Here is a 14,666-nt window from a genome sequence, read left to right on the forward strand (position 1 = left end):
AGGTACTGCTGCTGTGTAGTGGAATGTGAAAAAAAAATCTTACAACGATAGATACTCGAAATCTCCACACTAATATTTGGTCTCTGGGCAGTTTAGCAAAAAAAAAGACTCAGATCCCGAAACTCCTTTGTGGCCTCAGACAAACTAAACAAGGAAATGTTGAAGTTTTCATCTAAAAAAACTGGAGAGTTATGCAATTCTGAAATAAGGAGTCTATGAATGTACAATCAGTTGGGTGGGTGATAGTGAATGAAAGGGTGAAGGTATTCTGTCCTAAGCGAACAAGATCCTCTCATTATAATATCTGTATAATAAAGTCTGAAAAGCTTAAATAAATCCCTCCCATGTGCCAAGTCACTCACTGAAAATGAGTGATAGGGCTCTAAGAATAGCTTTGACCTTTGGCACTGTTGAGTTCCTATATGTTATTGCTGATCTTATTCATACAAATTCACGGGTACCATTTTAACTAGATTTTGACGTCCCTGAATTATTATGTCACCCAAATTAACAATATGATTTAAATGGCTTGAAACATCAGAACACATCAGTGGCCAGGCCCAAGGAACATTCTGCATTTGTGAAAGTTTCTGGTTCTTGTGTGGGAATGGAGGATGGGTTTTTCAGAGTGACTGGTCCTTTACAAAAATGATCTTCCACATTTGCCTCTTAGGTGGACTCTGGGAAATGACTCTCTATTGAGCTGCTCTGTTTATGGACAGTGAACCAAACATGGTTACTTCTGAAGATGCCGGTCTCTTGTTTTAAAAGCCAGTGAAGAAGTTTACAACTCTCTCACCTTGTTTATGGAGAGTCATCTTATTAAGGGTGGACTGGAAAACGGCAATACACTGAAGAAATAAGGACTATATTCATATAACCCTACAAGCTACAAGGTACACTTTATAGGCAAGTTAGCCGAGAGATCAGGCTTCAAGCAAGTCACTGAATTGATCAAAACCAAGGGTGTCCTGTTAACAGTCCACAATGGGCTCCACCTCAGATGTAACACCTACTTATTGCTGATCTGTATTTGGGATGTACCCAAGGTCCTTTTTGTTACTTTCATTGTCATTATAATGTTACACCAGGGAAGCTGGACAGGCGCAGGCATGGGCAGTGTGGGCAGTTGCCCAGTGCCTCGCACTCTGCCAAAAAACAGGGGGCCCTGTGCAACTGTGAAAGGCCACACTTTCACAATTAGCCCACCTATTCCTGCAGGGTCGCCTGTCCCACCAGATTACATTACATCTTGACCTTGCTGGTCAGGGCGTGGTGACATTCCTGGAGGTGCATACAGAATGGGGGACAGGACAGCAGCTGGGCCAGCAATTATGTTGGCTCACAGTGTCAGGGCGAGGCAGCGCCTGTTAAGTGCCGGCCATTCTAGGCGCTCTCTGTGCATTTTTCATCCAGGCGACAAAAGGCCCCTTTGTTTCCAGGACCAGCCGGACACAGGTAAGGAGAGGTGGGTGAGGGGAGGAGGGAGCAGCAAGACCAACTGGCTTTTGTTAACCTTAAGCTTTGTCTCTAGAACATCATTTTTTTGGGAATTGCCTCATCACTTTTTCAAGGCCATGGGGAGGGGGCCCCCTTCCCTGGGCTTTGTAGCCATTATGTAATATCAGGGTGGGATTGGGAAGGGCGGTATTTGGCTGGTGCTGGAGGCCCAATCCTTGTTGTTTTAGAGTGTGTCAGTGTTCCATTACAGTATATAATGCATGCCTGAGAGATGAACACCCCTGTTCTTGATAACAATCAATTGCAATGCAATAGGTCTCACATTTACATGAGTTTAAGCTATCGGCATTGTAAAGAACAATGCCTTTTTATTTAGGTTTTAGAAACGGAAACAAAAATAAAAGGCATTGTCATTTACAATGTCAATAGCTCAAACTCACGTAAATGCGAGACCTATTGCTTTGCAAATGCTTGTTTGAAAAAGATCTGACCAGAATTATAGTGCTTTTACATACTTCTGCAGACCATCCTTGTTTGTCACACATCATGCTTTGCTTCTAGTAGGGGAAGCAGTCTGGTAGGAAAGAAGACCTTAACACTTTCCATGCTCATGACGAGCTCAGCTCATCATGAGGCAGGGTTGAGCTGTGCTCATGACGAGCTGAGCTCGTCATGGCCGTAGGAACGTTCACACGCGGGGATAATTTCCCCGCTGTATAGAACGTTCCAAAACGGGTGTGGCCGTGACGAGATCCTCTCGTCATCAGCACAGGTCCACTGTTCCTCATGACGAGCCGAGCTCATTACAAGCACGGCGGTGCCGGGCGCAGCCCACCCTCCCCCTGCACAGCAGGTGAAAACTACCGCAGCGAAGGGGTTAAAGCACTGCTTTGGTGCAATGAAGGGAGAGGATGTAGACTTACGGCTAGAGCGGTCGATGCCTTCCTCCATCTTTACCTGGGCATCGCAGTCCGAGAGGGAAATCCCCCATGCCAGCTGACTCGGAAGCCTCAACCCCCCCTCCCCATACAATCTTCGCAACAGAAGGATGCTCAGGGTGTCAAAGCCTGTAGGTAAATGCAGCAGTATCATTAAAAGCCGGTTCCATTGAATCCAATAACTTGGCACTGGTTCTGCTTCAGCTCTTCTGCTGGGTTTTAACCCAGATTGGCACTTTACCATATGTTATTTTTACCAAGTTGGTTCTACAGCTTGTGGCTGCACCTTGGGTAAGAAAGGGATATTGGTTATAAACCTGTCGTTTTTGGCTTTATGTGGATCCTATGCTACGTGTTTAATTAAAGACTTTATCAAGAATTATTTGAACACTTATGGCAGTCGCTTGTAGCTGCCACCTGCCAGCTTCTTTGTGGTCCTTGAACCATCTAAGGATAGCCAAGATAGGCCCCACCCGAGTGGGGGTTAGATAAAACTCATATATCGCTATGATTCGAACAGTGAAAGATCCATGGATCGTGTGAGATGCCTTCAAGGCAAATAAAACAACTTGAAGAAATGATTGTTTTAACTCTATGGGTGTTGAGCTGACTTTACACAGGCTTTGTGAATGTTGAAACACTTGTTCTTTTAGAAATAATCCTGAAAATGTTTGATATCCCGTTTTACCCCCTCAAGGCCTCCCTCTATGAAGGAATCTTCTAAACTCCTTGTGTGACATGTGAAACAGTGCCATGCTCTGTGGTTGGGTTGTAGAAGATAACCATAGTGGCCGGCCCCTCAGATTCCTTTCCTCCAAGGCCACAGACACTGTGATGTTCATGACAGCTATGCCCTGAGAAGGACCCAAACAGCTACTCTCCATCACAATGTACAAGTTGTGCTTTTCTTCTTCCGGTTGAAATACATATTTGTAAAAAAAGCATTAATTGTGCAAAATGATACCAGAAATATTCTGAGAAGAATTCCTATTTTTTTTATACCTCACAGGTTTAGTGTCGATGGTAGTATCGCAGAACGCCACCGATGTACCCTCCGTGACTTCACTCGCAACCACTGTGGTAGCAAGCAGGACGTCACCTGCGTGGAAGACTGATGGTGCCACAGCAGCGACAACAGCCATACATACAGAAAGAACAACCACAAAAACCAAAGCAGAGACCTTGACAGTAGCTACCACAGCAGAGAATGTTACACTAAGCACCATAGCTGGGACTACCATACAAAGCACCAGAGAAGGTACTCCCTCCTTAACCACCATAGTTGGGACCACCGCACTAAGCACCAGAGAAGGGACTACCTCCCCAAGCGCTGAAGCTACCAAACTAACTGCCATAGCAGGGACTACCACACAGAGCACTGTAGCAGAGACTACCCCACCAAGCATTGAAATAGGGACAATTGCCCGAACCACCGTAGCACGGACTACCAAACAAAACACTGTAGCAGAGACTACTGCACCAAGCATTGAAGTAGGGACTACAGCCCATACCACCATTGCAGGGACTACCACACAAAGCACTGTAGCAGAGACTAACCCACCAAGCACTAAAGTAGGGTCTACCGCCCAAACCAGTTTAGCAGGGAATACCACACAAAGCACTGTAGCAGAGACTACCGCACCAAGCATTGGAGTAGGGACTACAGCCCATACCACCATTGCAGGGACTACCACACAAAGCATTGTAGCAGGGACTACCACACAAAGCACTGTAGCAGAGACTACCCAACCAAGCATTGAAGTAGGGACAATCTCCCGAACCACTGTAGCAGGGACTACCATACAAAGCACTGTAGCGGAGACTACCCAACCAAGCATTGGAGTAAGGTATATCTTCCTAACCACTGTAACCGGGACTACCACAGAAAGCACTGTAGCAGAGACCAACCCACCAAGCACTGAAGTAGGCACTACCGCCCGCACCAGTGTAGCAGAGACTACCCCACCAGGCACTAAAGTAGGGACTACCGCCCGAACCACCATAGCAGGGACTACCACACAAAGCACTGTAGCAGAGACTAACCCACCAAGCACTGAAGTAGGGACTACCGCCCAAACCAGTGTAGCAGGGACTACCACACAAACCACTGTAGCAGAGTTTACCGCACCAAGCATTGAAGTAGGGAATACAGCCCAAACCAGTGTAGCAGGGGCTACCACACAAAGCACTGTAGCAGAGACTTCCCCACCAAGCACTGAAGTAGGGACTACCGCCCGAACCACCATAGCAGGGACTACCACACAAAGCACTGTAGCAGAGACTAACCCACCAAGCACTGAAGTAGGGACTACCGCCCAAACCAGTGTAGCAGGGACTACCACACAAAGCACTGTAGCAGAGTCGACCGCACCAAGCACTGAAGTAGGGACTATCGCCCAAACCAGTGTAGCAGGGACTACCACACAAAGCACTGTAGCAGAGACTACCGCCCGAACCACCGTAGCAGGGACTACCACACAAAGCACTGTAGCAGAGACTACCCAACCAAGCATTGAAGTAGGGACAATCGCCCGAACCACCGTAGCAGGGACTACCATACAAAGCACTGTAGCAGAGACTACCCAACCAAGCATTGAAGTAAGGTCTATCTTCCTAACCACTGTAGCAGGGACCATCACACAAAGCACTGTAGCAGAGACTAACCCACCACGCACTGAAGTAGGGACTACCGCCCAAACCAGTGTAGCAGGGACTACCACACAAAGCACTGTAGCAGAGTCTACCGCACCAAGCATTGAAGTAGGGACTACCGCCCAAACCAGTGTAGCAGGGACTACCACACAAAGCACTGTAGCAGAGACTACCGCCCGAACGACCGTAGCAGGGACTACCACACAAAGCACTGTAGCAGAGACTACCCAACCAAGCATTGAAGTAAGGTCTATCTTCCTAACCACCGTAGCAGGGACCACCACACAAAGCACTGTAGCAGAGACTAACCCACCACGCACTGAAGTACGAACTACCGCCCGAACCAGTGTAGCAGAGACTACCCCACCAGGCACTGAAGTAGGGACTACTGCCCAAACCAGTGTAGCATGGACTACCCCACAAAACACTGTAGCAGAGAATACTGCATCAAGCATTGAAGTAGGGACTACCGCCCGAACCACCGTAGCAGGGACTACCATACAAAGCACTGTAGCAGATACTACCCAACCAAGCATTGGAGTAAGGTCTATCTTCCTAACCACTGTAGCAGGGACTACCACACAAAGCACTGTAGCAGAGACTAACCCGCCAAGCACTGAAGTAGCGACTACCGCCCGCACCAGTGTAGCAGAGACTACCCCACCAGGCACTAAAGTAGGGACTACCGCCCGAACCACCATAGCAGGGACTACCACACAAAGCACTGTAGCAGAGACTAACCCACCAAGCACTGAAGTAGGGACTACCACCCAAACCAGTGTAGCAGGGACTACCACACAAAGCACTGTAGCAGAGTCGACCGCACCAAGCATTGAAGTAGGGACTACCGCCCAAACCAGTGTAGCAGGGACTACCACACAAAGCACTGTAGCAGAGTCTACCGCACCAAGCACTGAAGTAGGGACTACCGCCCAAACCAGTGTAGCAGGGACTACCACACAAAGCACTGTAGCAGAGACTACCGCCCGAACCACCGTAGCAGGGACTACCACACAAACCACTGTAGCAGAGTCTACCGCACCAAGCATTGAAGTAGGGAATACAGCCCAAACCAGTGTAGCAGGGGCTACCACACAAAGCACTGTAGCAGAGACTTCCCCACCAAGCACTGAAGTAGGGACTACTGCCCAAACCACCATAATAGCAGGGACTACCACACAAAGCACTGTAGCCGAGACTAACCCACCAAGCGCTGAAGTAGGGACTACCACCCAAACCAGTGTAGCAGGGACTACCACACAAAGCACTGTAGCAGAGTCGACCGCACCAAGCATTGAAGTAGGGACTACCGCCCAAACCAGTGTAGCAGGGACTACCACACAAAGCACTGTAGCAGAGTCTACCGCACCAAGCACTGAAGTAGGGACTACCACACAAAGCACTGTAGTAGAGACTTCCTCACCAAGCACTGAAGTTGGGACTACCGCCCGAACCACCGTAGCAGGGACTACCACACAAAGCACTGTAGCAGAGACTAACCCACCAAGCACTAAAGTAGGGACTACCGCCCAAACCAGTGTAGCAGGGACTACCACACAAAGCACTGTAGCGGAGACTACCGCCCCAACCATTGAAGCAGGGACTACCGCCCAAACCACTGTAGCAGGGACTATCACACAAAGCAGTGTAGCAGAGACTACCCCACCAAGCACTGAAGTAGGGACTACTGCCCGAACCTCCTTAGTAGGGATTACTGCCCTAAGCACTGTAGGAGGGACTGCCACAATAAGCACTGAAGGAGGTACATCACCAAACACCACAGAGAATAACACGTCATCAGTCCCCACAACACAGATCACAACAGAAAAATCCACAACAGGTAACACAACAATAAGCACAAAAACGTCAGAACCAATAAAGAATGAAACTACCTTGGCACCCATTCGTCTTACTAATGCAACAGGATTACCCATCACAACATCCGCCCCTGTGGCAGCAGGTGAGACTGATATCCCAAGCCTTGTGGCAAATTTTTAACAAGTTAAAACAGTCCTGCTTTCATTACAAATTGTGTCATTTCGTCCGATCTAATGCAGTGCCTAAAATGAATTACAGCTGAGTTTTGGTGTGTTCTTAACCTTCATTACATGAAGTCCGCCATACTTTCCAATACACGGAGTATATTAAGGCCAATTGGAATTTGCTTTTAACTCTGGATTCACTCCACGAATGAATCCGGATTTCTAACGCATAACTCTTGCGGTTTTTGTGATGCATTTCTCTGGTTCCTTCCCTCAAGCTGTTACCTTTACCAGAGCCCTAACACTCCCATTGCCCTGATCTTTAACCCCTATTTTTTTCCCTGACCCTAATCTCCCTTCATGACTTTAATCCTTAATCCCGTTTTTTATCGCAATCTGCACCCTTACACCTTTAACCTCAGGGCTGGACTGGGAACTGAAAGCAGCCCTGGCAAATTTTTCCAGACCAGCCCCCATCTGGCCCGTAGTGAGCGAGCACAGCGAGTGAGCCCGCCGGCTAAGAGAAGGGTTTGGGAGGATTCTCCCCCCATGAAAATTTTGAAAAAGACAGACCAAAATGGTGAATTTTACTGCACATTTTTCATTACATATTCAATTGTATCAACTTTCAAAGCACATTCAATAGTAGATGATGACCTTAAAGAGCCCCAGGTTACCCGCTAAGTCATATGTACCCATAGACCTTCTTTCAGAGAGCACCAAAAATAGACACAAGTAGTGAATAAGAGAGAACAAAGTAAAAGTGGTATGTAGTGAGCAAGTGCAGTGAAGAACCACTACTAGAGGGAGTTTGGGGGATTGTCCCCACAAGAACATTTTTAACAAAGGCCAAAACAAAGCATTTTTCAACACATTTTTCATTACGTATTAGATTGTATTAACTTTTAAAGCATGGTAAATGATTACCTTATGGAGCACCAGGATACCCAGTCATAAATCACAGACATTCCTAGAGAGAACACTAAAAAATGAAAGGTCGAGCACGAAACATGAATTTAAATATAGCCAATTTATTCTTCATATAAGATACCCTTGTGGTACCAACACTTTTGCAAAGAGCTGCTCCTCTTTAGTGCTACAGGAAGTAACACTTCTAAAGAGGACTGATTTTCTTTCTTGGTGCAGCACGTCGCTGCAAGGGTGTAATAACTGTGATAGGTCAGTGACTGCACTTCTGAGGTGAATGCAGCAATATGGGACAGTGACCATCCACTGTATGTATTTTAAACATTTGCTAACCCATTTGCAGCAATGATGTGTGTGGGCTGAGGCATTTTTTGTTTGCTTTCTATACAGAATGACTGATCTTCGTAGCAGTCTAGTGCAACTGCACGATTTGGGTGCCATTTGGGGTGAGTTGTTCTGCCATAAGGGTGCACTCACTGAATAATTCTTGAAAAGGGAAGTGTCTGAATTTCTCAGTTAATTGAGGAAAAAAAGGCCCATAATAATAATAATAAAAAAATTGAAAAGTAACAGAAGACCAGTTGGGTTTCCCCTGAGTGAGGCAATGTACGTGTTGCCAATTAGTTTTTCTTTGTATGTATTCTCTAATGAGTTCTGGAAAGGCCCGAGTGATGCTTTAGCCGAAATGTAGCGAAGGCTCTCCGCCTCCTCCTGCCCCCTGCTCACCACATGACCTCAAGGTCCTCCTGGATTCCAGGTTGATGCATGTAGCATGTTTCGACCTCTGAGGTGAGGTGACAGCTCATGGTTGGCTAAGTTACATGGAGGATCGGGGGTCCAGGATAGCTGCTCCCAGAGTCATCAATCAGAGCCTGCCTGGTCTAGAGCCTGAGGCCAGCCACCACCTTGCTCCGCCCCTGATCACAACAAACAAAACAACTACGCTGTGGAACCAGGCTGGGGTCTAGCCCTGCTGCCCCTTGCCCCTTTAGGCCCCTTTTGCTTTTAATTCATTTCTCTGGCCCGGTCGCGACGCCCCATACAGTGCCGCTCAGCGTCCACCACCCAGTGGTCGAAGTGGGGGAAAAAAAGTAGGGGAACTGTGGGCGGAGAATCATAGGGCAGGAATAACAAGATGATTGGGTCAGTGGGCGGAGTCAGAGGTGTGGCAGAAAGAGCAAAATAGTCCAATTTTTATTATTTGTTTCCCATTTCACTAACCGGTTACAGATTATTAAGTTATGTAATTTAACCAATGGATACACATGTTTATTTAAGGTTTAATATTAGTTATTGACATTAAAATACATTCACAAAGTGGGATACATTTCCAATCATAGAATGTCCCAAATATCCTTAAAAGTGGAATTGCAAGCCTTTTTTTCTCCCAGCCATGGAGTTTCTGTCATCAGAAATACTCTTCCGTTTGCCACAAGAGCAGCTCAAACATGAAATGTGACTTGTGCTGCTGTGAAGTGGAGGGCCCCATGAAAAGATTGACTGGTCACCTTTCTCACTGCTGCAGTTGTATGTTCCACTGGTACTAATAAGTCAAAATCTTTGTAGAGGCTGTTAGCATGTGTAAAAATGTCAAAATAATAAAGTATCAGAAATTTGACAGCACCACTTCTACCCGTGTAGGGTGTCAGAGCGCTTTACATCACACATATTACACAGAGAAAATCAATCATACGTGTGTATAGGAAATTTTACATAAGAAAAAGGACTAAAAGGTGTTGGAGTCACATGTCAACCATACTGGTAAAGAGCATAGCTTAATAGTGATTTGGTCTGGAGAAACACAAACTCATAATTTAAAACTTAATACCATGGTTGGGGGGTTCTCTTTAATAATCAGAATTGATTTCTACCCAAATGAACCCTTTTTTGTAACATTATGATAATCAAAGACTGGGGGAAAAACCCATAACACTCTAATTTATACCTTGCAGTTTGCATGCAGCTCTTACATGACAGTTTAATAGCTCACTGCTCTATGTTAGGATTTTAACGTATTAACTGCAAGTAACAATAGGGCCCCTCTGGCAAAATCTGGCACCCACTGACCTATTTACAATATGCAAAAACAACAATTGATTAAGAGAATGCAGACATATGTCATGCATTCACCCCAGTACAGAGATCTGGGCCTAAATCCATTGTTTTGCTCACCATGCCATTCCAGTTTGAACCCAGCCATATGCAAATCAGTCTTGACCCTGTGCCCAATGGGAACAGTCCTCCCCGAACCGGAAACAAGCATCCTAGGACCAGTTTCATTTGTTGCAGTTGCACTATTTACCTTATGTGCCCTTTGTGATCTGTATGGTACATGTTCTTAGCAGCAGGCACATTAACCCTCTTTCCATGAGTCAAAACGTCCATTAAACACCTGCTGTCTCTACTAAGAACATGAATCACTGGATTTATCACAACATTTTTATTGTTGCCGAAAATTGTTGGAGGCCAGGAAGGAGGCAGCAGGTGCTTTTAAAACCATATTATACTTGCAAACACGACGCCCCCACCTGAAGTCACGCCAGCCGCGGTCCGCACAGGTAAGAGCGGTGGGTGGTGGGGCAGGGTAAAGGGGGATTATGAGGGACAATGCAGAGGGAAAATTAATTATTTATTTAATTTTCCCTCTACATCATCCCTCGAAATCACCCCTTACCCAGCCCCACTGCCCCCCTGCTGTTACCTTCAAGGACCACGGCTGTTCAGCACCTGGTGGGTCGCACTGCCCTAGAGCCGCCCGACTCAAGGGTCCTGTGACCTCAGTGACAGAGTCACTGTCATTCTATGGTGTGCTGCTTCCTAGGACTGCCTGCAAGACTGAAGGTGAACTTCAGAATGAATTGTGGCGGACAGGCCTTCTAGGTTAACCCACACTTGCCACTGCCAGGTTCTACCTGCTTGTGTTAAGACACCAGTGCTTTTAAGGTCTTGTGGGGCCTTCTAAGGTCTTGCATGCAATTGTGCTCCCTCAGGAGAGTTGTCTGGTGGACTGGTCATGAAGGCTGAACCTGGTTCTCCAGTTCCAAATTCAGTAGCTCTGACCTTAGTGCCCCCTCCTCTCCCCACTGAACACCATACTGCCCCACTGAGAGGAACTTTCACTGCACTGACCCGCTATAACACCTGGATGTGACTCAATTGAAATCACGCACTAGCCAAAAGCAATATTCTGCCAAATTTTTTTTTTTAACATTCTAGAAAAAGCAAACACTCATAGGGAATACAAGATGAAGTAAAGCAAGTGAAATGTAAGCAGGAAACAACATGGTTACCTTTTTCTTTTTACACTCATTATTCAGAAATTAGTGAGTGCATTTGCCTGAAAAGTTAAGGCCATGACTACAGGGCGTAGAAGGGACCTGTTTCAATGCCCATTGCTTATATCTTTACAAAACATAAGCAGTATGGTTTAAAAAGACCACATTTATGAACACAAAGCCGCTGTGCTTATTTTGTTTTCCAATTCACCCATCAAGCAGGTTTTTCAGTTCCTCTAGAAATAGTGCACTTTCCCACCCAGGGTAAGCAATGTTGAGAGATGAGAAAACAAAAGTAGCGCTTCACTGGCATACACTGTGAAGTGGCGGTTATGGGTTTAGGTGCGACTAAATCAATCTGGCCACCTTGCAACCACCCTGTCTTGCTTTAGTTTGTTAGTTATTTAGTTATTTTTCCTATTCTGAATGTCTTATTTCTCTCCACCCCGAGGTTGCACACTTAGAAATTGAAAAATGTCAGAAAAAGAGACGTTTCCAGCAAACGTGTTTTTCTTTTTTAGATCCATTTCACAGGGAAGCAAATAAACGAAAGTAAGAAAGAGAAGGTAATGCCTGGTAATGCTGTTCTTAATGTAATGACTGTCTCTGACTCACGCAGGGGTCGGTTCCACACAGCCAAATCGGCCCAAGCAACAGAACCTGCTCCCTGTCACAAAATCGGCCTCCAGCCTACCGGGGGATTGCCCTGTGCCCGGACTTACCAGTCCGGCCTTCTTTACCCTGCCTTGTTCCCTTATTCTTAATTCAATCACTTCCTTTGATCCCTTTTTGGGTAGATGCAGGCTGAAGCTAGGTGAATGGACCATCCATGAATTCACACATTGAACTTCTACCGCACCCAGAGACATTTTAAGGATTTGGGGGGACCTCGGCCAAACATATTTTGGTACCCCCTGTTTGGATAAACTCTGAATTTATTATTCCTTTCCAGCTCATTCACTATGGGCTGATCATTGACAACCCTCTATGTTGGCCCCTAAGTCCTTCAGGGGGCCTCCAGTCAGTGCACAGCCTTTGAACATTTATGAGATATTGGAGTACCTGAGCCCCTTTTCATATTGTGCAGGGGGCCCCATCGTTTTTCGGTTACACCACTCTCATGCACTTTCCTGAAATCTTAATGATATGGCCCCTAGTAAGGTAGGGAACCTGGCCCAGAGCCCACGTTGCCCATGCCTTAATATATTTCATATTTATTTATTTGATTCAGATCTCAACTGAGATCGACAAATACAAAATAAAATTATTATTAGTGAATTAAGCTAACATTTTTAAAACTCTTTCTAAGATGGGGGAAATGACAATGTTGTGCAGACCACTTATACAGCTTATGATTGTATAAGTATATTAAAACGATACATTTTACCTTTAAAACAGCTTTAAAGAACTTTTAAAAAACTAAAACAGATTATAAAATATGAATTCATTAACTGGGGAATTACACAGCAAGATTAAATCCTTTGATAAAATAGCATTATTCTTTTTAGTTGAATTGGAATTATGTATCGCCGTCGAGCCTCTCCAATACTTGAATTAGGACAAATTATTAAAACTTGATGCAAATCTTGTTGTCCGCCGTGACACCATTCACATATGCCTTTAGAGTTATTTTTACCGTCCCAACTGGCTAAAACTGTTGCTATTGGGAGTGTGCCCATAAGTAAGAGTAGGATACAGCGCCTTACCCCATGTTCTAATTGAAATCCTAGATAGGGAGATTGGGTTTTAAATTCTATATTTTCTGCAAACGACTTTTAATGTTTTAGCTGTCGGCAATATTCTTTATCCTTTTCATAACTGATTCTAGGGGCCAGATCTTTTAAAAAGAGCTTCAGGTGTGCTAGTGACCACTCCTGTAACAGTGCTACAGTGCACTGTGAAATCTCAAACGCTTTTATCAAATTCCTATTGAAAGTATACCCAGATGGTTCCTCTCTTAAAAGTTTCCAATTTTACTAAGTGTCTTAATGTATTTGGTTCTGAATGTAGGAGGTTATACGCCCAACTAATACCTGCCTTCCAAGCCATTTTTAAAGCGGTGGGGGCCTGGGATAGTAGGACTTGTCACACTTGTAAAAGTGTGATGGTTAGTAGCTGTCTTTGTACTGTCCTTGGCAGCTGGCCGGGGAAATTTGTGGTGGAAGCTGCAGTGACCTCCCAAAGAGAGCCCAAGCACTTCTTTTACAAATTAAGTACTGGACATTATGGCTCTCAACAATGACAGCCCATACCATACTATATTATACGACAGGCCATACACCCACATACTATACTATACATAGCACTGTATAGTGACAGGCCATACCATACTGTATTACACTCTACAATGACATACCGTACTATAAAATGACAAGCCATACAACACTGCTCTATACTATGCTGTGAAAGGAATACCAGACTATACAATGATAGGCCATACAATATTAAATTCTAAAATAACAGGCCGTATCATACCATACAATGCCATACCATAATATACTAAGACAGGCCAGATCATACCATAAACTCTACAATGACAGGCCATACCATATCAAATCATAACACACCATACTATATAATGACAAGCCATACTATGCCATACAATTCAAAAAAATGTCATACTATATACCATTCCATACAATGACAGCTTTAACATTCCATAGAAAGACAGGACATTCCATACATACTGTACTATTTAATGAGAGGCCATACCATACTAAATTCTACAATGACAGGCCATACCATACCATGACAGACCATACCATTCCATACTATACTATACAATGACAGGTAATACCATACCCTATTATATCATACATTAACAGGCTATATCATACCGTACTAGTCTATACAGTGACAGATCATATCATACAATAAAATGACACGCCATACCATACCATAATATACTATACTCAATGACAGGCGATGCCATACTACACAGTGACCGGCCATACCATACTATCACAGCCTGTACCATACCATACAAAGACAAGCCATACTATAACATAAAATGACAGGCCATAGCACACTATACTATACAATGACAGGCCATAACATTACATAATAAACTCTACAATATCAGGTCATACCATGCAATAAGACAGCCTATACCATACCACACAATGACAGGCCATACCACACCATGCTATACTTAACAGTATGGGGAGACGATGGAGCCTCACGGCTAGAGCAGTCGACCTCGAAGCGGGGGAACCGGGTTCGAGTCTCGGCATCGAAGGTCAACATCCTGTGATTCTGGGCAAATCACTTAATCTCCTCGTGCCTAACAAAATGAATGTGTCCATCTGTATTAAAACTGCTGATCATGTAAAGCGCTCTGATACCCGATTTTCTCAGATCTAGTTTATGCAATATAAAACTCCACATAATAAAAAAATAAACAATGACAGGCCATATCATGCCGTACTTTA

At 44.9% G+C, this 14,666-nt stretch overlaps 1 protein-coding gene across 1 annotated transcript in view; it reads left to right on the plus strand.

The window, feature by feature from the left end:
• LOC147717687 (uncharacterized) overlaps positions 1 to 14,666 on the plus strand; it is a 139,073-nt gene that overhangs the window by 87,537 nt on the left and 36,870 nt on the right. The window contains exon 2 of the mRNA XM_086924475.1: positions 3,409 to 7,011. Coding sequence (XP_086780601.1) covers positions 3,409 to 7,011 — 3,603 coding nt within the window. The remainder of the gene's footprint in view (positions 1 to 3,408; positions 7,012 to 14,666) is intronic.

This window comes from Lissotriton vulgaris, chromosome 5 (genome assembly GCF_964263255.1).
Source record: "Lissotriton vulgaris chromosome 5, aLisVul1.2, whole genome shotgun sequence".
Taxonomy (NCBI): Eukaryota; Metazoa; Chordata; class Amphibia; order Caudata; family Salamandridae; genus Lissotriton; species Lissotriton vulgaris.